Genomic DNA, 25,739 nt, shown 5'->3' with positions numbered 1-25,739 from the left:
AGGGTTTTTCACATAAGCACGGCACTTTTTGGTCACATTTAACAGTTAGTGCAACCCACATTTTATATATTTGTCTATGTTGGTACTTTTGACTTTTGTGTGATGGATTTGTGTACTGACCATATGAAAATCTGACGTCAAACCAAAAATTTACTAGCCTGCCATCCAACATTTGTTGGCAGAAAATTGGACAATTGTCAAAAGGAGCGTACTAACGGTAAGATTTTTAGGACAACAGGCTGTCGACAGACAATCCCCTGCCAAAAATCGTATCATGTGTACGAGACATTAGACTGGGATGCCATTAAAGATCATGTGCATGTAAAGGCAGGTGTCACAATACTTTTGACCATACAGTGTACCTTTACTAGAATAAACTGTTTTGCAAAAAAATAAATGCAGCATTAGATTGGCTTTCTTTGCACATAACTGGTGGCTAGATTTTTTTGCTTATCTGCGTTTTGCTCCTTTTCCTGTGTCTAGCTGTAACCGTCCCAACTCTTTGTCTGTAGGTGATATTTGGGAAGTCGAGTTGCAGCGAGTACTACACCGAGGCGTACACTTCTGTGGTATATCATAATAAGTGAGTAATTCTTTTCTTATCTGGTCTCGTGTCCTGATCCCCTTAACCATTTGCTTATTGGGCACTTAAACCCCCTCCTGTCTAGATGTGTAAGGAAAAAGACAGATCTGGCGCTATACCTTTAAAATTGAAGGCTAGATGGATATTAAAAAAAAAAATAATAAAAAATAAAAATGAAGAAATATGTGTACTTCTATTATTTAACCTCTAATAAAACTTCTATTGGTAAAGAATTGTGATTAAATCGATATGTATTTGTGAGGTGTGGCTAAATACGCCTATCAAAGCCACATTCTATATGTAGAATATCAGTGAAAGTAAAAAATGTATAAATCAAATTATATCCGTGCAAAATTGTACCAATCCTGAGAGAAAAAAAATAATCATATCCATGCAAAAATTATACCAATAAAAATATATAAATCAAATAATGTCCATGCTTGATTATACTGAAAAAAAAAAAAAAAATATATATATATATATATATATATATATATATATATATACATATATACATATATATATATATATATATATATATATATATATATATATATAATATATATCAGTGTATACAAGCCCAGTATACAATCCTTACTCTAAAGTGCGAATAGACTATTAATTTGCGACAATACAAACAAATGTATCAAAAGGTGCAAAACTGTGAAAGTATCTCATAGGTAGTCAATGAATCCTCAGATGCACAGGTGCAAGGAAGCACTGAAAGTTTCCACAAAGTCCCAAAAGATTTGTACAGATAGTTCGTGCAGGAGATGTGAGGTTAAATGCTGAGTATCATTCCAGTGTGCGTGACAAAAAATTGATAATGCCCTCACCAGATACCCTGCCCCTGCAGGGGTGATATAGCCTCCACAGTGTAAGCCCCTGTGCCGCTATGTGGATCTCTGGGGGGTTCGTTTGTCATCCGCTGGGGGTACTCCGTTTAGATTCTCAACAAAAAAGAGGAGTCTCCATAGTGTAAATCGTTTCAAATAGGCAGTACTTTATTAAATAGCAGGGTTGTACTCACATTTGATACGCAATAAAACGCCAGTAACATAAAACACGTCCTGTTGTTGTTACAGCTGAAACTGAATGGTGCACGTCCACTAGTTTCGTCACACCGGCGTCATCTGGCTCCATACAACACTGTACCCAAATTACATTTTTATAAATTTTTCCCACAAATAGAGCTTTCTTTTGGTGATATTTGATCACCTCTGCAGTTTTTATTTTTTGTTAAAAAAAAATGTAAAAAGACCAAATAAAAATAAAATAAAAAATTCTATATTTTGTTATAAAATTTTAAAATTGATGTGCACTGATGAGGTGGCACTGATGGCCACCAAGAGGTGGCAATGATGGGTGGCAGTGATGGGTGGCAATAATGGGCACTGATCGGTTACTCTGATAGGCAGCACTGCTAGGTGGCGCTTGTGGGCATTGTTAGGTGCCACTGGTGGTCACTGGCAGGTGGTAATGACAAGTGGCACTAGCAGGGGATACTAGTGTGCACTAGTGTACTTCCTGCACATCTGTCCCACCTCTGTTCCCCCTACTCATGTGTTCCACCAACCTACCTCCTTTCTCCGCTGCAAATCTGCCCCACCTCTGTACCCCCTTCTCCTTTTCCAACAAATAGAGCTTTCTTTTGGTGGCATTTGATCACCTCTGCGGTTTTTAATTTTTGTTAATTTTTTTTTAAAAAGATCACATTTTTTAAAATTTGTTTTATATTTTTTCATATTTTGTTAACAATTTTTCTCCTTCGTTGATGTATGCTAATGAGACGGCAGTGATGGGCACCGATAGGGGGCACTGATGGGTGGCAATTATGGGCACTGATCGGCACTGGTTGGTTGCTGATAGGCAAGCACTACTAGGTGGCACTGATTGGCACCACTGGTGGGCATTGATAGGTGGCACTTGTGGGGATTGATAGGTGGCACTCATGGGCATTAATTGGTGGGCACTGGCAGGGGGGGTACTGGTGGCACAGATGAGGCATAATTGCCTCTTCCTCTTTGGGACCAATGTCCCTTGCAGATAAACCATTGATCAGCTTTTTTTTCTCCTCACGCTGTCAACGTGAGGAGAAAAAAAAAAAGATTTTGAGCTTTTGTTTAGATCATGTAATCAGCTGTCATTGTCTGACAGCTGATCACGTGGTAAGGGGCTGGGACAGGCCCCTTACTCAGATCTGTAATCAACCGAATCTTGGTGACAGTGCAGGGAGCATGCCAAGGGGAGGCTGTCATTTGACAGCCTCCAGGAAATTTAGGTCCGCGCTGTGGCCGTCATTTGGCAATAGCGTGGACGGCAAGAGGCTAAGCTGGCCATATAACGATTGAAATTTGACCGGTTCAGCAGTGACCAGCCAAATTTTGATCAGTGTGTGGCCAGCTCCGCTCGACAGAAGTCAATCAATTTGATCAATTTTGTGTCGAAAGTGATATGCCGGAAGTTTTTTTTCTCGATTAGTGGTGGCAGACAATTGTTTTCTGCCAGTGGTGGGAGCCGCTGCTGATATACAATACAGGAGTCGGGGTATTTGTGGGGATGGAGGAATCTATTTGGTGTTTTTTCAGGCTGAACAAAAAAATAATTAAGTTTGACCAGTTTTAGATGGCGGAGGGCCATTGTACATGATGCTGTTCCAACCGTCTTTTGACAGATAAATGCTTCTGCCTGTAAATTGCTTAAAGACTGACACTTATCAATACCTAACTGAAGTTAGAGGTACTTTATATGTGCCCTGAGTTCTGCTTATATTTTATCAATATCTTAGCTCATAAACCTTTCTGTGTCAAATTCCTCCCAGATCTCCAGAGTTCTATGAAGAATTTAAAATGAAAATTCCTGGAAACATGACCGAAAACCACCATCTTCTCTTCACCTTTTACCATGTGAGCTGCCGGCAGAACCAGACTTCCGCCGTGGAGACTCCTGCTGGCTATACGGTGAGAGATTTCTGTACCTATACCTCCTATGTAAGAGCTTTCTGTACATATACCTCTATGTGCCTTCAGCCAAGACTTTACCATTGGTGTCTGGACACAATGATAACAGAAAGTTTTGGGGTGATAAGGTGATCCTTAGCCTCTGTGTACCTCCAGCCAAGACTTTACCATTGGTGTCTGGGCACAATGATAATAGGAATGTTGAGGTATTTCTGGGTTTATAAGGTGATCCATAACCTTTATGTACCTTCAGACAAACCTTTGCCATTGGTGTCTGGGCACAATGATAATAGGAAGGTTGAGGTATTGCTGTGGTATTAAGGTGATCCATAACCTCTATATACCTTCAGCCAAGACTTTACCATTGGTGTCTGGGCACAATGATAATAGGAAGGTTGAGGTATTTCTGGGGTTATAAGGTGATCCATAACCTCTATGTACCTTCAGCCAAGACTTTGCCATTGGTGTCTGGGCACAATGATAATAGGAATGTTGAGGTATTTCTGGGTTTATAAGGTGATCCATAACCTTTATGTACCTTCAGACAAACCTTTGCCATTGGTGTCTGGGCACAATGATAATAGGAAGGTTGAGGTATTGCTGTGGTATTAAGGTGATCCATAACCTCTATGTACCTTCAGCCAAGACTTTACCATTGGTGTCTGGGCACAATGATAACAGGAAGGTTAAGGTATTTCTGGGGTGATAGGGTAATTCATAACCTCTGTGTACCTTCAGCCAAGACTTTGCCATTGGTTTCTGGGCACAATGATAATAGGAGGGTTGAGGTATTTCTGGGTTGATAAGGTGACCCATAACCTCTATGTACCTTCAGACAAGACTTTACCATTGGTGTCTCGGCACAATGATAACAGGGAGGTTGAGGTATTGCTCGGATGATAAGCTGATCCATAGCCCTAGAAGAATGGCTGCTGAAATCTGATTGTTTACTATAGACTTCTCTTTCTTCACAGTGGATCCCACTGATGCAACATGGCAGACTTCGTACTGGAGCCTTCTCCCTTCCAGTGTCGGTGGAAAAGCCTCCACCCAGCTACTCAGTGCTGACCCCTGATGTAAGTATACTGGGCATAGAATGGAAGATGTGTGACTGTTATTGTACTATATATTACCATACCAGCTTGAGTGGTCATTCCGCCCAAAACGAATATTTGACGTGGCACTGTCATGAGAGATTAATGGAGTCTGCCTTTGCTGAACTGTCCTTTAGGAATGCTAGCTCCTTGGCTGTAATTTTTTATTCTTTGATTTCTGAGTCGCTGACCTGGAACAAGTATAAATATAAGCAGAGCTTTTCTGTGCCTAATCCCTTCCAGATTTCTGAAGTTCTATAGAGAATTTAAAATAAAAAATTCTGGAAGCCCAACAGAAAACCATCATCTTCTCTTCACTTTTTACAGTATGCTTGTTTCAGGATTAGGAATGAAACATACGGAAGTCAAACACAGTCAGGAATTTAGTATTTTCCATAGGAGGCATGCAGTGGCAGCCTCCATTCATCTCTTATGACAGAGTCTCTCTATGGGGGTTCTCACTCTCCCTGTCACAATTTTTATTTTTTTATTTTATGGTACAAAGAATGTAACAGAAGGAGCAGGAGAACCCAAACTCCCAGCTGAGCATCTATAAAAACAAATGAGAGTGGGTGCCCCCATCTGAGTGTAAACCATGTAAGAAAGCATGAGATATTAGCAAGTTAATGCACTGGCATATTATGAAGGAAGGATCACCATATCATCATATCATAAGTAGGAGAATTGTTATCAATGGCAAATATTGGCAGGCAAGTGGCTGACAGGTGCAGAGTTCGGCCAGGAAGCTGCATTTTGGATGTGGAGGGGACTGCTGTAGCTCAGAGAGCTGGAGTTGAGTGGTGGCTATCGGGTATCCTCAGCCCGCTCTACAACACTCGACTTCAATCAGCGATGGAACCACTCCATAAAGTTTTCCTATGGATTGACAATGGGGCAAAGCCCCGAGACACGTAACCGCTCCTCTTTTACAAAGTGATGTAATGTTGAGTGCATTAAGGTGAAAAAACACGAACCTTTACAACCCCTTTAAAGCTGAATGCAGCTCCTCTTGTAATAAGTGTCCCTGTATGATAACACAGGCAACACACGCATTTTGGTGCCTCAAACATTAGACCTGTGCCTGGGTACTGTATGTTTGGCCTGCTGATTCAAAAAAATGGCACCAAGTTTTACCTATCAGTTTTTAGAATACATCATAAATGCCATATACCACTCTTTACTCTGGTCGCCCATCAAAAATCAGGATATTTTAAGGTAGTGTTTTATTGCATCCCCTTGTAGTATGATAGAATTACATAAAAAGTAGCCATAACCTGTACGGCGCTTGATCTGCAAACATGAAACGATATGAGTGGCACTATACACACCTCTCCTATACGATCATAACTATAATACAGTTCATAACTTACTAATGTTTCTGATGTAAAATTACAGTTGGAAGTACGTAAACACTCACTATATCTGCTAACTTGTACGCAAAAACACAAACTAGATAACAGAAGAACAAGTTGATCAGCAAGGTGTCTTCAAAAATGGACAAAAAAATGATATAAATTCAATCATATCTAAGAAACTAGAGCTGATACAGTCTAGCCAATGCAATTTTATGAATCTGTGCCCCAAATTACCCCAAGAACAGGTCTAAAAAAGCAAGGCACCAAGAAAAATGGTTTATTTTTTTGTTGGGCTGTGTAATAAAGGAATAATGAAAAAAAACATACTATTCCATGGAGTCCCGGCATTGTCTTGCTTGCAGATGAAGTTCTCTATGTGGTTTCTCTGCTTCTGCACCGCCATCTTGAAACTCCCATCATGGGGACCCAGCTGTCTCTTTCTCATTTTCATAGCCGCCCCATGATGTTGATCTCATGTGTGCACAGACATGCCACACATCTCTGCTGGGTCCTAGAGAACTCAATCATGTCCAGGATTCAAATAGTCTGAGTCTTTGACTCTTATTGAAACCCTGCCTCCTGGGATGTGTGGTTTGGACATCCCAGGAGTCTGCAGGAAGCCAATACGTCATCATACCCTAGGTCAGGGGTCTCCAAAACTACAGCCCTCCAGTTGTTCAGGAACTACAATTCCCATCATGCCTAGTCCTGTCTACAAATTTCAGAGTTTTACAATGCCTCATGGGATCTGTAGTTTTGCAACAGCTGGAGGGCTGTAGTTTGGAGATCCCTGCCCTAGGTGAAGAATCAAAAAACAGCAAACCGCACATTTATAAAAAAAAAAAAAAAAAACTATTTGTAATTGTGTAGGGTCCCCCTAAGAGGATCATTACTTAAAATAACCCTGTCACATTGTCTATTCAGAACAAAGTGACAGGGTCTCTTTAAAACCCACTCAGACTACCTTTGCAGCAATCTGACTCTGGTGGTCTAAAACATTCAGTGTAATCTGGTGTTGGCACTTACACGAGGTGATGATGTCACGTTCTTTTCTCATGTAAGAGTGTCTGGGCCTAGTAATTGGCTGCTAGCGCTGCACCAAGGGAGTAGGGCACATGCCTCTAATTACCCGGAAGCACTGGGTATTTTGTGAAGAAGCAGCAGATTGGGTAATTTGGCAAAGGAAGCAGTGGGGGGGAGTGTTGTGAAGGTGGTCTTTAAAGACACATTACCACTTTGCCGTGAATGAGCAAGGCAACAGAGTCTGAGTGTTACTCCCTCTTAGAGGGGCAGCTCCGGAGAAGCACTGTGAAGGTGAGTATATTGGGTTGGGTGAAGGTGGGACTTTAAAGATACCCTATCACTTTGTGCTATATGGTCATGTGACAGGATCTCTTTAACCTCTTGCCGACCAGCCGCCGTCATTATAATGTTGCAGGTTGGCTCGTTCTCGCAAATCGCCGTAGCTTTACGTCGTCTCGGGAACTCACTTTTGTGGACGCGCGCACGGCCTCCAATTGGCCTGCGGGGGGAGACAATTGTTCCCCGCAGCGACAGAACGTGGGATCTGCTTTCTGTAAACAAGGCAGATCTCCGTCCTGACAGGGGAGAGCATACAGATCCTGTCTTTCTACTAAGCAGGATGGCAATTCTGTGTGTTGCCCCAGTCACACAGTCCCCCATACAATTAGAAAACACAAACGGGGAACACATTTAACCCTATGATCGCCTTTGATGTTCACCCCTTCCTTACAGTGTCATTATTACAACAGCAGTGCATTCTTTTCGCACTGATTACTGTAAAAATTTCACTGGTTCCCAAAAAAGTGTCAAAAATGTCAGTTAGGTGTCTGATCTGTCCGCGGCAGTGTCGCAGTCCCGCTAAAAATCACCGATCGCTGCCATTACTAGCAAAAAAAATAATAATAAAATTGCCATAAATCTATCCCCTATTTTGTAGACGCGATAACCTTTGTGCAAACCAATCAATATTTACCAAAAATATGTAGCCGAGTACTTATCGGCCTAAAATTATGAATACATTTGTTTTTTTACATATTTTTTATTTATTTTTTGGAAATGTTTTATAGCAGAAAGTAAAAAACTTTTTTTTTTCAAAACTGTCACACATTTTTTTGTTGATAGAACAAAAAATAAAAACCGCTGAGGTGATCTAATACCACTAAAAGAAAGCTCTATTTGTGGGGAAAAAAAGGACATCAATTTTGTAAAAATGTTTTAAATGTAAAAAAAAATAAATAAATAAAAAAACACCTGCCCGAAACTACATGTTTTGGAGGTGATATAATTTGCACATCCCTGCAAGACTCTTTAAAGCTTAAGAAACAATAAATAATTTCCTCTTTTTCTGCGATCTTTGTATATTTCACAGATAAATGACGCTCTACATATGAGTCAAACAGTCTAATTGTAGAAGCTCATTTTGGATTTGAATTTTCTGTAATAATAATCTGATTACACAATGGAGACAAAAGACATGGAATACGCAGGCCCCCTGAACTTACCTTTTTCCTTTTAGTGTTTCTTTATTTTTAATGCATAAAACAGAGCTGGGTGTTGAGCTGCCAGAAATGACAGTGATTAAAGTTACAGGCGTAGCCGAAGCAGGACATGATGCGTGCCGAATGATCCTCCGGTGTTTTCGTTGCAATTGTTTTCTCCCAACGCCTACAAAATGTTCCGGCTTCTTTCTAATAGAAAGAAATCAAAGTGCTCCCTAGAGCAAACTGTTCCATTTATCGGATGTTGGAAATTCTTTGTATATCTGATTTATTGGGCAGACTTTGTCCTCCGGCAGATCGTCCTCTCGCTTGCAGTCCTAGTTTAATTGCGCCGTTATGGCTCTAGTAATTATTAGGTTGCAGAGACTGAGAAGTCAATTCTCATCTGAAATTCCAGATGTCCGCTTTAAGGGACTCCGTACATCTCTGCTTAAAGGGCCAGCATTTTGTATTCAAAGTGGAGCGCCACCATACAAAAAATAAAACGACATTAATATTCGTAAAAAAAAATGTTTTTACCTTACCAGAAACCCCTGTTGCTAGGCAGTTTTCCTAATCTGCCTCTTCCTACTCTGCGGCGGTGATCTTCGGTCTTCTCTCCTCCTCGCTTTGTCTTCTGGGTAATGGAGCGCGCTGTGTTCTGGGAACTGTTTCTCTTTGTGTTTCTAACACAGCGCATCCAATTCACAAGCGCCCAGCGACTCACGCATGCGCAGTAGGAAATGGGCAGTGAAGCCGCAATGCTCCACTGCCTGTTTCCCTTAGTGTGGATGGCGGCGCTGGGACCCGAGAGCCGAGGGATGGGTCGGCCTCGGGGCGGCCGACATCGCGGGTGCCCTGGAAAGGTAAGTGTCCTTATTAAAAGTCAGCAGCCACTCCCCCCCCCCCCCCCCCCCCCCCCGCTGGAACACCGCTTTTAGTTACTATTGCAGTGTTTGTCTTTACAGATCATGATGAGAAGTTCATGTTTTCACATCTTTTAAAGTGTTACTAAACCCACAGCAGTAAAATCAGTCTGTATATGCAGCATAGCATGCTTGTTATACTCACGGTGGAACTTAACCACTTCCCGACTGGCGCACGCCGATGTACGTCGGCAGAATGGCATGGGCAGGCATATTGGCGTACAGGTATGTCCATTTATATATGCCGCACTGCCATCATGTGCGCGCCGCCGGCAGCGCGCTCGCGTGTCGGTCGGGACCCCCGTGAGTCCGGCCGCCGGTCCTATGGACTCGATCGCCACGGGGATACCCGTGATTGTCTCACGGGGAGGCTGAACGGAGAGATGCCGTTGTAAACAGCATCTCCCCGTTCTGCTTAGCAACAAGTGACACTGATCTCTGCTCCGTGTCATTGGAGCAGAGATCAGTGTTCACTAACACAAAGCCCAGCCCCCCACAGTTAGTAACACGCCCCTAGGAACACTTAACCCCTACACTGCCACCGCCTGGTTAACCCCTTCACTGCCAGTGTCATTTACACAGGAATCAGTGCATTTGTATAGCAGTGATTGCTGTATAAATGATAATGGTCCCAAAAATGTGTCAAAAATGTCTGATGTGTCCGCCATAATGTCGCAGTCACAATTGTTTGGTTTGCGCAAAATTTATAGCATTTACAAATCAATAATCGCTTATTGCTTTTTTTTTTTGTAGAAGAATACGTATCGGCCCAAACTGAGGAAAAAAAATGTTTTTTCTAAATATATTTTTGGGGGATATTTTTTATAACAAAAAGTAAAAAATAATGCGTTTTTTTTTTTTCAAAATTGTCGCTCTATTTTTGTTTATAGCGCAAAAAAATAAAAAACGCAGGGGTGATCAAATACCACCAAAAGAAAGCTCTGTTATGTGGGGAAAATAAGGACGTCAATTTTGTTTGGGAGCCATGTCGCACGACCGCGCAATTGTCAGTTAAAGCGACGCAGTGCCGAATCGTAAAAAGTGGTCTGGTCTTAAGCCAGCAAAATGGTCCGGTCTGAAAGTGGTTAAGGTGTTAATCCTCTGCATTGTGTAAAAAGGCTGTTTTATCCTGTATATTACATAGTAGGTGAGGTTGAAAAAAGACACAAGTCCATCCTATGAAATGTATGCATAGATCCCTCTATCCTGCACTGTCTATCTGGGGAAGGCCAGCTAACGCAGGCAGGTAGCTGACCTGCAATTGTTCAGTTGTGTCTTTTATGCTGGAGAGAACATTGACTTGTTCCCAGAGCTAGCCAGGTCACATGATATTGGCATCACACATGTGGGCATGTATACAGGCTGCAGTGGAAATCTCCTTCTACCTGAACTCTCAGCACTGGAGAAACTGTGCGGTTTATCATGTAACCATGATAGAAAGATCATCCAAAAAGGTATATAGTGCCAGTATTTTAATGTATAAAGAAGATTTATAAGCTGTGGGCACTGTTACTGGGTTTAGTAACACTTTGAACATACAAAATGCTCTTATTGTATTAGATGTAGACAGTGGTGGGACAAGGCCCTTTTGTGCACATGGCAAACTGGGCAGTCAGGGGTGATCGATGCGGCGGTGGGGGGAGATACAAGCGCCAATTTCCCTGTATAGATTTCAATAAAGCAGCTGACAGCCCCCCAGGGAGATCAGTGCTTGCAACTCCCCCCCACCACCGCATCGTTCACCCCTGACTGTCTCCTGTGTCCTCCCCTCTGTGCTTCCCTGGAACTCCTCCAGTCATCCTCCGGATCCCCTCTGTTCTCCTCCCACCCCCCCTGTCCCGGATCTGTCAGGATGGAGAGTGGAGGAAGGAGCTGGTAAATCTGTCATTGATCAGCAGAGAAAACTGTGTTTGCGATGCTTCAGTTTATTTTATTTTTAAATCAGATTCTTTTTATTTTTATATACCAACAATAAAAAAAACAACATTAAAGCAATACAATCAAATTATCATATAAACAAAAAAAAAAAAAGATGAAGAAAAAAATAATAGATAAGCCTTGCCCCCACCCTATTTCTTGGAGTATAAGAAAAAAAAACAGGAAAAAACCTTTAAAACTTATGTCGCGTACACACGGTCAAACAATCGGGTGGAAAAGTCCGGCAAACTCAAGTCCGCCGGACAATCCCCCCCGTGTGTAGCCTCCGGCGGACTTTTTTTACGCAAAAGTACGGCGGACTTAGAAAGTAGTTTTGCACTCCAATCTTCCCGCCGGACTTGCATTTCGGCGGACAATCCGGCCATGCGTATGCCAGTCTGCCGTACTTTTGAAATGAACTGACTTTTCCCGCACGGAGAAAAGTCCGCTCATTTTGAGCACGTCTCCAGGTAGGCGGGGCCCGCGAAGGAATCGTCGCTGGCCCCGCCACCTGGTATGGACTTAAAGGGGAACCCCAACGCCGAAAAAATCGGCGTAAGGGTCCCCCCCAGGTCCACATCAGACCCTTGTCCAAGCACGCTACCCGGCCGGCCAGGAAAGGGGGGGGGGCGAGCAAGCGCCCCTGCCTCCTGAGCCGTACCAGGCCGCATGCCCTCAACATGGGGGGTGCCTTGGGGAAGGGGGGGCCGCTCACAGCCCATGCACATTAGGCATTTAGATCAGTATTTTAAGAGCATCATAAATGTATTCCAGTGGCAACAATAAAATAATCTACACAGTATAATGAGTTTACGCTCACCGCCGTACGCCTGTAAACACACATAATTATGTATAAATATATAAAAACTGCGCTAAAAACCATCTATCCCTAAAAAAAAAAATCAATAAACTGTAAGCAGCATTTCTTTTGTGTAACACAATCACAAACAGTAAATAGAGAAATAAATAAGAATTGCGCTAAATAATAAATGTGAAGTCCATAGGTGAATCCACATGGAATAAACTAACAATGTGATAATGTATCAATCACTTTGATGGCAGTATCCATCACCAAAAAACGCAGTGAATCCACCACCAGCTGTAGAAACTGCTTACCGGCTTCTGTAGACCCTTTATTATAGGAGGCCAGTTTACGCCTGTGGCTTAAGACCCTGCTGGGGCCTTTCTTCGTCTCAGGGCTTCTCTACACTTCTGATGTCACTCAGTGAGTTGGGTAGGAGTTGGGCACCAAAAGGAGACCAAGGGCTCCACAAAGCTTAAAATCTTTGGTGAGTTTATTGACTAATAAAATTAGAACACTCACAGCAGTAAGTATGTAAAAGCACCTTAAGTTTAGTTTGTCGGCCGGCACCAAACCAAAACCTGTCCTTTGGGGCACGAGAAAGATGGTGACGTCAGCACGCTGCTCCGCCCTACATGTTTTGTCATAAATTACTTTGTCCTGGGGCACATAATTATGTACCAAAATGAGTACCAATTTTTTTTTTTTTTTGGTAAAGCCCATGTAGTCCCCTTGTCCAATCAGAGAATGCTTTGCATTAATTCAGAAAATACAAAGAATTCTTTGACTGGTGCCCACGTCGAGCGACAGATGACCTGTTTTAGAATGCAGCAGGGCAGTGGCTCAACAGGGGACCTGGAAGCAAACGGAAATCACTGGAGGAGTGGTGTCTACTTCAGTGACTTCCACTTTTCTAGAGGCAACGGCCAGGTATGGTATATACATAGTTACATTGGTCCAAGCTGCACCAGCATATGTACCGGTATGTATAATAGAGCCAAGTCTGGAGTTTTTATTTCAGATGCGTGTACCTAACAGTTAAGCTTCCGAGCTGGTGGAACTTTGGGAAGTATATTGTCAGTCTATATAATGATATGTTACTGGAAGCATTGATTGTTTTTCATGTATTGATCCCGTTTGTATGTATGCACTTGTCAACAGGTCCAGCTCCCGGGGATGAAGTGGGTGGACAATCACAAACCTGTTTTCGTGGTGGACTTAGTGGCCTCTTCCTCGGTGCACACACAGGTCCGGTATAAATGTAGAACTCTTTATAACTGCCATGTCCTAGGATGGTTTTAAAGCAAGATCAATGTGTATCTTCAGGAATATACCTACCTTTTGGGTCATTTGTGTAATTTTCACTTTATTACATGCTTCTGCAGTATTTTAATGATAGCATTGTATATACAGAGGGTTAGGGTCCCCCTCTAGTGGTGGTGCATATATCAGTCATAAGCCAGCATTACTACTAAGAAAAGATAAGCAATCATATAGGTATTTTTGAAATTCATGGCAGCAACAAGTCTCAAAAAAATTGGGACAGGGCAATTAAAAGCTGGCAAAGTAAGTGGTACTAAAAGAAAAAGCCAGAAGAACATTTTGCAACTAGTTCATTCTTAAGTCAGTAATATGATTGGGTACGAAAAGAACATCTTGGAGAGTCAGAGTGTCTCTTAGTCTAACACATTGTCTAGTGGAGTGCTGCTGTGGCAAACATTATCTACCCAGTCGTATTTGGCAGGCAGTACTGCCACCAAACGTGATCCAATCAAGTGAATGGGGCCACGGCACAGCAGCCCTGCAATTGCGTGTATTGCATGTGCTGGTGTGAGCTTTTTCCGGATTAACGCATGCAATGAGGAGGTGACATATACTCTTCCAGCCGCCTGTCAACCAGCTTCTGAAAAGTGATCCGACATGGTTTGCTTTTCAGAGAAACCGCTGCTGCTATTGCATACAAGCCCTTAGTGTCTAAGGGGAGCTGTATTAGTACTTCTTGTGTTCCCCAAAGGACCCCAAAAAAAGTATTTTACTGGGATCCTATCCTATTATCCTATTATTTCCTAGTTAAAGGTCAACTCAAAGAGCAGAGTACTTACTAAGAAGTATTAGAGCTTACAGGTAATTATTTGGATGCCCTCTCTCCCTGTGTAGGATCCCTACTTGGACAAGTTCTTCACTCTGGTCCAGGTCTTGGAAGAGCAGAGCTTCCCGTTCCGCCTGAAGGACGTCATCATTTCAGAAAGTAATGTGGAGTCTGAGCTGAAGAGTAGCATGGGGAACCTACGTTTGGCTGCTCTTGGTCCAGCGGTATGTTTTTGCCACCAGCTGCTGGACAAGTTGATATTGCTTATCGTCCGACCCCCTGTTATCGCAGGACAGATTGGTGAGTCCATTTTTATTGTCTCTTATCCCTTTTCTGCTTTAAAGAAGGTTTTCAATGAGATCTGTTAGTCTTTAGATGGAGGTTAATGGGGCAGGCTTCTTAAGCCAGCCGTAGACGGTTCGAATCTCAGTAGGTTCAGCAGGGACCACACAAGATTTAAACTATGGGCGGGATGATTGTACGCAAGTTGATCGATCAACTTGGGTACAACCAACCTGTTGGATTTTTCATGCGGTTATTGCCAGCAGCTATAGCCACTAGCAATAATTACTGTGCCTTCTCCTCCTGAATGGGTATACAAGTGGCAATAAAGACCATGAAGAGTTTCTAGCCATTCTGCATTCTAGAGACATTGTCACAGTGGCCATTTAGGGCAAAATCACTGTCACGTACCTGGTTAGTGTCTGGTATGCAGAGGAAGGCCGCTCGTACATCTCTGGCTCTGTCCACTGATAGTGGAATAGTAACCACCAGAGCACGGTGAGGTATGAGTCTGCATAGGTAGTAGCTGACACTTCACTGGGAGGATGACAGGGACCAGAGCAGCTGATAGTAGGCAGATTTCACAGCAGAACAGGCTGGTGCAGTGCTTGGCTGATGACAGGCTGTAGTTGCGAAGTAGGAGCTTGTAGCAGACTGGATAATCGGGATGCAGGGTCAGGCAAATCGTGTCGGTAAGAGACAGGAAGATCAAGCATTAACGTCAGACCGATAAATAGTCAGGTCACAGGCCTTTGTCAGCAACGGTGAAGTAGATCAGGCAAGAGCAGGAGGCAAAGGCAGAATCCGGGAACAAGCCAAGGTTAGGGCAGGTAGCTGACAAGCGTGGTCAGGAGCAGGCCAGGTCAAGATCAGAGGTCAGGCACAGGAATCCGGAACAAGCACACAGAACACTGTAGACCAAACAGCAATTAGCCAGTGCTGTAGCCCTGTTTAAGTAGGCTGTTTGGCGACAGGCGCACGCATGGGCATGTGCGCACATCTGTTCGACCAGTTGCCGACCTGCGTATGCACACACAGGTATGTGCCTGGAAACTTTATCTGCACTATGGAAAAGCCTTCCCTAACAGTAGCATTTTCTCTGGAAAGAGACCACTCGCCCCACCATCGACTTATACTTGCCTTACCCGTGATCTCTTGCTGCTCATTCCTCCTCTGCAGCCATCCCTTTATTGTCCCAATACCTAACATTTCCAGGTAGGAAAGAGAATGTAACCTCCTTCCTTCTGACAGTGCATAGGTCAAGCAGCCAGTTGCAAGGTCTGGGCACTGCCATGGCCAGGAAGTGACATCACAACTTCCCTGGTTGCCAACACCGCCCTTTCTATTGCAGGCAGCAAAAATAAGAAGTAGCAGCAAGAGATTACTGGTAAGTTGAGTATATGGGGGTCGATCAGAGTCTTTTCCCAGACACTGGCATTTTGCCCTACATGGGCAAGGTGACAGTGTCTCTTTAATGGTACTGCTATTTAGAAGGAGCCTGAGCTCTGCCCATGCAGAGCAAAGCAACAGGTTCACTTTAATAACGGCTCCACTATCTGCATATACTTTGCCTTGGACTCTCTTCCTGCGCCCATCTGACAGTGCTGTGCATTTGAGTGACCAATCACCTAGCACTAGTACTTTCTTTGTTCAAATGTTTTATTGAAATATGTAAATTACAATTTAAAATCATATCTCAAACAAGCTTGGTATAGACTGTAGGCAGTCAACAAACAACATATATAAAGTGTCAAGCATAATATAACCTTAAAATATTCCTAACAATAGGACATACGACATAGGAGGCATGTTTCAGTCAGAGAAGATCGATATACTAAACAGTTCAGAACGGTATTATGAAAAAACATACATTACACAGGTCAAAAGGGAGATTCTTGATGGATGGTATGGTGAAGAAGTTTAGTTGAGGATAAAAGGGGTACAGTGAGACCTATTCCAAATGCAAAGAGCAGTCAAAGTACCCATAAAATGGCCCATGGGTTTGCATTAGAGCCATTCTATCCCAAGAGTGCACCAGTACTTTCTCATGAAATCAATGATAGTGGGTCACATGCTCCTCCGTACTTGGAAGTACTAGGTATGTCACTTTACCTATGTAGAGTGAAGGTCAGATAAGTATTAGCTGTGTAGGCCAACACTAAAGAGAATCTGTCCTTATGCCTTGCATGGGTGATTTACAGAATTAGTTTAACCTATACAGCATCTTCTTATATTACCCATTAATTCATTTTTTCTTTCTCTTACAGTAAATTTGGGCCGGGTAGCTTTTGAGGTGGTAGCTCTACTGGTAAGCCAGATCCATCGGACCCTGGAGGCCTCTCAGGATCAGCATGGTAGGAATGCCCTCCTGGCGTCCTATCTCCACTATGCCTTCCACCTGCCCAGCGACATGCCAGCCCAGCTGCACAGCTGTAAGTGTCAGCACCGGTGCTGCTTGAAATGGCACATGCCATATGTCACGGCATTCACGGGACTGATAATGATTATCCATGTTTTAGCTTCAGGAATTTTGTTAAAAGGATATTTCAGCTAATGAAATATGATGGATGATGATGATGAAATATGATGGGTGACATCATGATGACGATGAAATATGATGGGTGACATCATAACGATGAAATATGATGGGTGACATCATGATGACGCTGAAATATGATGGGTGACATCATGATGACGCTGAAATATGATGGGTGACATCATAATGACAATGAAATATGATGTATTTGCCAAACATAAAAACAAAGCCTGAAAACCCTGTAGGTGCAACACTGCCATCTACAGGCTAGAACTTTGTACTGCACTGCAGTCATCCATATTTAGCACTGTTTAGCTGAAAACAAACATTTTTGCTATATGTGTTTAAAAAAAAGCCAGTATAACGCCATGGAATATTTATATGTTTTATCTTCCTGCAGTACAGGCGAATTGGAAATCACAATTGGATGGGTGCAGCAATATGACCCAATCTAGTCTCTCTTGTATTGCACAGATCTGTCAGTCTAAAGCTGGCCACACACATAATAATGTGATTTTACAATCTTATTCAAATTCACCTACATCTATGTAGTAAGAGGGCTTACTTAAACATTATATTCTATTTGCATCCAATCAGTAAACACCCCGCACTGCATAGTTATTGGTAAGTCAATGCAGGTTGTACATTCGGATTGTATCATATATCTAGCATGAAGGTTTTTATTTTTTTTTGCCATTTGTGATCTGTGGCTGTCTCATGCTCTCGTTATCACAAAAGCCTGATCCTTTCTTCTGCTGTAGAGAAATAAGAATGATCAAAGTATTGAGTATACTATACTATACTGCTCTAGTATTTCTCTCAGTGCTCACGCTGCTCAGTATCTCAGCGTTTAGATGACTCATTTGAGTTCATATTCCTCTTGCCTTTTAAAAAAAACTGCTAGTGTGACAACCTGAAATCTTTCACCTTTTGTAACATGTTACACCCCTATTCAGGGTGTAACATGTTACATATGCACACAGCCCCCGCTCTCCCCTGATCACTTGTTCTGACAGCTAGTGGGGGATTTTCTCCCCTGGCTAGCTGTCTCAATCTAAAAAAGACATGGCTGTGCGGCACTCTGGCCACGTCATCCATTCACAGTGTTCTGCAAATGAGAAAACTACAAAGTCTGACAGCATTTGCAGCTGTCGGCTTGTAGCTCTCAATGAACTACCATGGCGCTGTTGAGCATTGTGGTAGTTCATTGAGCTTCCTATCTCAAGTATAACAGCCTGGCCATATCGGAGGTACATGCAAACAGATACACAGACAGTATGCAGGACCATGCCATTACACCCACAATCTGGTGATCGTGGGTGCAATGCTTTACAGGTCCCTAGCAAAAAAAAAAATGCATATTTTTTTACCTGCAAAAATGTGCATTTATTATTATTATTTTTTTGCAAAGGTGAACTTATCCTTTAATCCTCCCACAGCACCTTAAACCACCATGAGCCAGACATGGGTGTCATGCACTGCACAGTGCAGTCTAATATGTTTTTAGGCACTGGAAGCTGAAAGGGGTTAAAGTGGGGTGCCCCTTAAAAAAAATAATAAAAGTCAGCAGCTACAAATACTGCAGCTGCTGACTTTTAATAATCAGACACTTACCTGTCCCAGGGTCCAGCGGAGTAACGAAGCCCCGCTCGTTTCCCCGCTCCGCGGCGCCAGCACTCTTACTCTGGGCACCCGGCGCGAGTGCCGTGATACGCCCCGCAGTCATCTGGGACCTGTCGCATGTCCCAGATGACTGACTGCACCGAGGGGAAGTGACGTCAGGTGCCCAGGCACTAAAGGAGGCAGACTGCGAATGACCCCCTAGCAACAGGCATTTAGAGGTGAGTTTAAAAAAAAAAATCCACATTTTTTTTTTTTTTATATAGGAATTTTTCATCATATTTTCTTTTTTTTGGGGGGGGGGGCGGGGGAAACGCCACTTTAAGCTTACAGATGGAAATAAGCTCTTAAAGAAGCACATTGTTTGGGATCTCATGAAGCTTCTGGCTACAACCTCTCTGCACCTGTGTTCCCCACTCTGATTTCCCATGTGGTTACAGTGATGGTGTCACTCACCTAAATTATTTTTGTATTATAGAGAATGCTGCACATGTAGTGAGACTCTTTAGCCTGTGACTGAACCAAAGTCACAGAAAAACAAAAAATAGCCAGAAGATGATTGTTCCAGTAGCCTTGGCCTACAACTAAATGATCACTTTTATTTAGACGTGCTAAACAATAATGCTGCTATGGTGTTGAGTGCTGTAGAAGGATTCCAGATTGCTTGTGCTTAGTAATGGAGACATTTTATTGGTTGTTGATACTGTGCAGGCTTTCTTATTACTTTCCTTTTTTTTGTTGTTGTCTTAGCACTGGCCAATAGTTCAGCCTCTACTACTGTGCATTCAGCTACTCTCTCCCGTGCCACTGGGCGGCCAAGTAGCCTCAACCTGTCCCGCTGCCGCAGCATTAGTAACAGTAACCCCGATCTGACCAGCACTCCGGGATCAGCGGATGATGAGGAGGTGCAGAAGATCATGGGAGGGAAGGTATGCTTTGCTTATTTATTGCCATCATAATTCTCAGGCTGTGGGAGATGCTCCTTTGTCTTTTGCTGAATGTTTTTTGTGTGTCTGCTGAAATCTAAGGCTACCCACAGACACAAGACAGCCATCTTTGTTCCAGCTTCCCCATTTTATATCTCCAGTGATATGAAATACCATTAACATTTAAAGGTAGCTTTGCCCTCACCTTTGCAGTCTGTATCCTGCAAACAGCAGTCATCAAGATGTTGTTCAGCCTTATATTTTAGTTTTTTAAACATACTTGCCTAGGTGGCTGCATCATCGTTCCCCCGCTGGCTCTAATACTGAGAAACCAGCAATCAAACACCGCTGATCGCTCAGTTCTGTCAGTCACCAGCTCTCTGCTCTGCCCCTCCAGTGCTCACTGGAGTGCTGGGCTGTAGAGGGGAGTGGGAGCGGCCGGCTCAGATTCTCAGCAGCTTGAGAGGCTGAGCCGGGTGCTGGTTGAGGCATGTGGGTGGATCTGACCATATAGTCACGATCCTGCCCAAACCTGGACCAGCTCTGTGATGTCAGCCGACAGCGGGTTTCAGTCTGCTGAAAATGGGTCACAGGAGTGCAGAACTGCATACTTGTGATCCACAGGAGTGGTACAGCCAAACGATCTTGGGCTGTACTTCTCCTTTAATTGGTTAGAAACTTTTCCTACTCCAGCAGGTGAAAACAAATGAGGGGCTTGGCTGAGGGAGTGGCTAATGTAGTTAAAACAGATCTATACTTACCCTCTCTTCAGTGCTGCGGTGTCCCAGAGCTCCCCGCCAGCCACATACATCTTCAGCCCGGTGGCTTCTGGGTATAAATCTTTTGCCATTTTCATTGGGCCGGGCCAAGATTATATCATTCCTGCGCATTTGCAGGTGTTCACTCATCTTGTTGCTGAAATTGTACGCCGAGCTGCACATGCTCAGCTTAGTGTACTGGCAGGTAAGGAACTTTCATGCAGAAGAGACACAGTGGGGGAGATTTACTAAATCTGGAAACCACATGCAATTCAGACAGGAATCACATGGCATTCCTATTCAAATCACAAATGCGATTATTTGCAGTGCAATTTCAGCCCATTCATTTTGTATAGGCGCAAATCGCAAAGGTATCTGTACTTGGTATCAGCGAGCAAGGCCGTGGAAAAGGGAGACCACCAGTCCTCCTGTATGGGGTCCGGGCCAGCAGGGGGTCCCAGGCAGCAGGATGACTTGGATGTTGGTTGGGAGGGTGATTGGTGTGGTGTGGAACCCTGTATGGCTCTCTCTGAAGCAGCTGAAAGCTGGCTTCTTCTCTTCCCCCTACTTTTGGCATTTAGCTGCTGCAGAGGGAGCCATACAGGGGATCGGTTCCAGTAATTGAACCCCCCCCCCCTTATTGCACTGATGACCCTCTCTGTGCCCCAGCATTTCCCCCTGTTGCCTATCCCTCCTGTGTCATCTCCCCATCCCTGCAATTCTGCCAGTCTTCCCTACTCTCCTTCCTGCTGGTGCCAGCACACAATAGGATCCTTCAAGATGGAGAGTGGAGGAAGGATCCGGTAAATATGTCATATTTAGAAAAACAGGGAGGGCGCACCGAGCTTGTGCATTACCAAAGATAAAATGTATTTAAATAGTAAAAACAAAAGTCATACTCAGAAACAAATGTTTAAAAAAGGCTTAACATTGCTCCAAAAATTCGGAACGTGTCTTCTAGACACCTGCAACCTGCACCGGATGTTATGCGGAACCAGATGGCATCGCAAACAGCTTATGCGTTATGAGGGAGTACCCTCTTCATCAGAGCCACAGCGATAGCAGACTGACTTTCTCTAGATTCCCTCTATATAAAGCCACATTCACATGTCTGGGTGGGTGCCCACCGAAGCCTGCCACAGCCTTCCGGATGGGCCCCACCTACCATGTCAGTCCTTCAAACCATACCATATGCTAAATCATGCTATCAACCATCTAAGCATATCTATACTCCCATAGAGAGGAGGCTATGTCCCTGCACTAATGACAGGGTGCATCTCCTGCATCCTCCAAACCATCATCTCATGTGGCAGGCTCCGATGGGTGTCCACCCAGACATGTCAATGTGGCTTTATATAGAGGGAATCTAGAGAAAGTCAGTCTGCTATCGCTGTGGCTCTGATGAAGAGGGCCCTCCCTCGTAACGCGTAAGCTGTTTGCGATGCCATCTAGTTCCTCCTAACATCCGGTCCAGGTTTCTAGAAGACACGGTTTAAAATTTTTGGAGCAATTTTAAGCCTTTTTTAAACGTTTATTTGTGTGCATGACTTTTGCTTTTACTATTTAATTAAATGTAATCTTTGGTAATGCACAAGGTCGGTGCGCCCTCCCTATTTTTCTATATGTTTCAGCTCTAAGGATACCCATTGTTCTGAGGAGGGCAGCAAGACCTTTGACATTCCATATTCTATCCGCAGGGTTGGCTACACCACTTGCACATTGACTTAGCTCCTGAGTGCAGGATATTGTGTTGTGTTGTTTAAATATGTCATATTTACCAGCCCCTTCTTTTCCTGAATAAACACAGTGATTGATTGGTACTGATCATCACTGTGTTCATTCATAGCTGGAGCATTGGCTGTATGGGGCCCCCAGTGTCAGGTTGTCTGTATGGGGCCCCATGTCGGGTTGTCTGTATGGGGCCCCATGTCGGGTTGTCTGTATGGGGCCCCATGTCGGGTTGCCTGCATGGGGCCCAGTGTCGGGTTGCCTGCATGGGGCCCAGTGTCAGGTTGCCTGCATGGGGCCCAGTGTCAGGTTGCCTGCATGGGGCCCAGTGTCAGGTTGCCTGCATGGGGCCCAGTGTCAGGTTGCCTGCATGGGGCCCAGTGTCAGGTTGCCTGCATGGGGCCCAGTGTCAGGTTGCCTGCATGGGGCCCAGTGTCAGGTTGCCTGCATGGGGCCCAGTGTCAGGTTGCCTGTATGGGGCCCCCACTTCAGGTTGTGTATATGGGGCCCCGTGCCAGGTTGTCTGTATGGGGCCCCTTGGTTTCTAACAGCAGCCCAACAAGTGTCGGTACTCGTACTTGCCAGTAAAAAACAGTATCGGTGCAACCTTAACAAATGGGGATTGTCTGACGTTGTGGTGGGAGAAAGTTTGGGTTCTAATGATCACCAGTGTCTTTGGTTTGATATAAGAACAAAAACTAATAAATAATATACAAAAAAAAAAAGTTTTAGATTTCAGGACAAATTTTGATGACATTTGTGATTTTCTAAAAAAAAATATAAAAATGAAAGTCACCAGCAATCCAAAATCAGTGGGCATTTTTGCAGTTTACCATCCTTGGGGGCAACTAGATTATATGTCAGGCAAATGAATAAGAGTAAACGGAAAATAAAGCCATTGTGGTTTACTACAAAGGTAAATAAGATTGTAAAGGAGAAAATGATCAGTATAAAGGAGATACAAGGAAACAAAGTATATTGATGGAGACGCACTATATGCCACGTTTGGATGAGTCCCCTGCTGGGCTATTGTATCGGATGCAGCTGCTGTTCAGTTAACAATTTTCCGCCTGGCTTGTTTGATTTTTCATTTGAAGAATGCCGAGCGGGAGGGGGGCCAACAGGATCCAGTAGGGGATTTTCAGCCCCTTAGGAACTGGCCTAAATTTGAACCCCAATCTTTGTTATTAATGTTAGATTATGTGTCTTTTTTATTGTTTTCCTTGCAGTACCTAATTATACTTGCATACATGTATGTACAAATTTATTTTATATGCCTTTATATCCTGAGCTTCTTTCACTTGCTGAGCTTTGTTTTCTCTTGATTTATGTCCTGGGTTTGTTCTCTCCACGTCCAATGATCATTGTATTGGGTGCTTTGCCAGTCCTCTTTATTCTCCTGGGCATTCTCTCTCCTGCAGGGAATCGATCGCTCTCATTCTTGGGTGAACTCTGCTTACTGTCCAGGCGGTCCGAAATCCGTGCAGCGCCGGACCCAACCCAGCTCCAACACGGAGCTCAGACAGGTGGCACTCCCCTATACCGTGTTTTGCATGTGCCAGCCTCTCTCTCTGCATGCCCTCTGCACCTGTTTCACCTGTAGCTTTGTAGCCATCTCCTCCTTTATCTGTAACCCATTGTGACGTTTCTAGTCTTCGTGGTCAGCTGTACCAAAACCTCCAAGTCCCCAAGAGTTATGTGTTCAGTGAGTTCAGTGACCATCTAGGACAGCCATTCTCAACCAGGGTTCCTCCAGAGGTTGTTAGGGGTTCCTGGAGCTGTGGCTGATGAACCACCTATTTGATGATGTCTACAGAGTTCAAGGTTCAGCACCACTTAGCAAAGCCAGCAGCATGACACCAAATATCTTTTTAGCTGTCTTTAAGGGTGGCATTCTGAGCACCACCTGAAGGGGGACATTCTTCCTATTGACCACCAATATAAGGAGCATTGTTCCTATTGAGCCCTGCTGATTTGGTTTTAAGGGTTCCTCGAGACATGAAAATTATTTTTGGGGTACCTCTAGGGTTAAAAGGTTGAGAAAGCCTGATCTATGATATGGGCTGCACATAGGAAAACAAAAATTGCTAAGATTGTATTGGTTAGCTCACATGGATGAAGCTACACCATTTTCATACTTGGCTTAGCAGTCTCTAGGGCCTCTCCATGTTTGTGTATGAAAATTTAGAAGTTTGCATTCGTTACTATGGAGATCATGTCAGATCTGTGCTGCATGGACCATGTGTTTTGTGCGGTAATGCATATTAATCGTATCTATTTAATTTGTTAAACAAAGAATTAGTTGCACTCCAGTGCACAGCTATAGTGTGCTGCAGCAAACCTGTGTTCTATATTACACCAAGGTTCACTGATGCATATGCTCTGTGCATTACTTTGCATTGCACAGACTGATATTGCACACCTTTTTTTTTTTTTTCTTGCATTAAAGAGGAACTGCAGTCTGCTCACATCATTTGTGATATAAACAAATTTGCCATTCTGAAGCTTCCCTCCAACCACTTTGCATATTATTTTATATATACTGTGGTTCTGTACTTGCCAAATATGCTGCAGAAATCTCCCTCCACTGAGTCTGGCTGCAACCATTTTTACTGTGGGCAGCTGAAGCTGCTGCCCGTTCACTTCCTGGATTTACACAGACACCTCTGCAGCTCTCCTTAGCCCTCTTATGACTCACCCCCCCCCCCCCCCCCCCTTCCTGGCAAATTCTCAGGAGAGTGAGAGAGAGAGCTGTGCATTATGCCATAAGCATAGGCGAATGACCAGACAAGAAACAGGTATTTACTGGCAGAAAAAAAATGTTTTACTACCCAAAGTTAAAACAACACGGGCAGAATATTTAATAGATGGGAAAATGACTGAGGTTCCACTTTAAGGTGCATAACCGGCTATTCAGAAAAGAAAGGACTGCCCAGCACAAATCATCTCAACTCAGAAAGCTCACTGCGTTAGAGGATTTTCATTTTTTCTGAGGATCCCTTTTTAAAGCAAGATTCAGTTTTTTTGTAGTATATTCTGCATGTCATATGGTTGTCATTCATCTGCCTTTCTTGTTTCTAACCCCTCCATGTTTCCCACTTCCACCTTCTCTTCCATTTATCATCAAACGCTTCTCCGGCCACCTTTTAACTTCTCCATAGAACAATGAGCGAAGTCCAAATCGCATGTCCACTTACGTGGAGGGGGAAGTGTCCTCCGCCCAGCCTCGCCTCACTGCTAAAAAGGTATGCGTGTTCTGGTTTACTGTAGCTTTAGGTATTTATAATGATGCTGAATTAGGACTGGAGAGTTCCAGTAGCCAGGTAGCCAAGGCTGCTAAAAAAAAAAAACACAGCTGGCAACTAACTTTATTAAACCTTCTTGTTGCAGAGAATTAAAGAACAAATGTGTTTTTAAGTAAGATCTAACTAGTCATCAATACCGCATGTGGGCTTTACCCATTCAACGTGCCTCTTTATAAAACTCTATCTGTTACTAATATGATGTGTGTTTTTAGAATATGTTTCTTATTTTCATGTTTAACTTTTTAAAAGCAACAAATAATGACAAGCAGTAGGATGTACTGTGTTTCCCTGAAAATAAGCCCTACCCCGAAAATAAGACCCATCTGGACTTTCTAGGATGGCTGCAATATAAGCCCT

General features: G+C 43.5%; 1 protein-coding gene across 7 annotated transcripts in view; it reads left to right on the top strand.

Moving 5' to 3' along the window:
* DOCK6 (dedicator of cytokinesis 6) overlaps positions 1-25,739 on the top strand; it is a 245,972-nt gene that overhangs the window by 170,684 nt on the left and 49,549 nt on the right. For 4 of the 7 annotated variants that reach the window (XM_077470296.1, XM_077470298.1, XM_077470295.1 and 1 more), the window contains exons 16-24: positions 513-583; positions 3,405-3,543; positions 4,518-4,619; positions 13,300-13,386; positions 14,296-14,527; positions 16,777-16,941; positions 19,416-19,594; positions 23,499-23,603; positions 25,239-25,322. In XM_077470296.1, coding sequence (XP_077326422.1) covers positions 513-583; positions 3,405-3,543; positions 4,518-4,619; positions 13,300-13,386; positions 14,296-14,527; positions 16,777-16,941; positions 19,416-19,594; positions 23,499-23,603; positions 25,239-25,322 — 1,164 coding nt within the window. The remainder of the gene's footprint in view (positions 1-512; positions 584-3,404; positions 3,544-4,517; positions 4,620-13,299; positions 13,387-14,295; positions 14,528-16,776; positions 16,942-19,415; positions 19,595-23,498; positions 23,604-25,238; positions 25,323-25,739) is intronic. The other 3 variants (XM_077470300.1, XM_077470299.1, XM_077470301.1) reach the window with 2 other exon arrangements.

The sequence above is a fragment of the Lithobates pipiens genome, unplaced genomic scaffold (genome assembly GCF_037356315.1).
Source record: "Lithobates pipiens isolate NorthernLeopardFrog02 unplaced genomic scaffold, aLitPip1_a1.2 Scaffold_8, whole genome shotgun sequence".
Lineage (NCBI taxonomy): Eukaryota > Metazoa > Chordata > Amphibia > Anura > Ranidae > Lithobates > Lithobates pipiens.
Note: the sequence above shows the minus strand (reverse complement) of the source record. Positions and strands in the feature narration are given on the sequence as shown.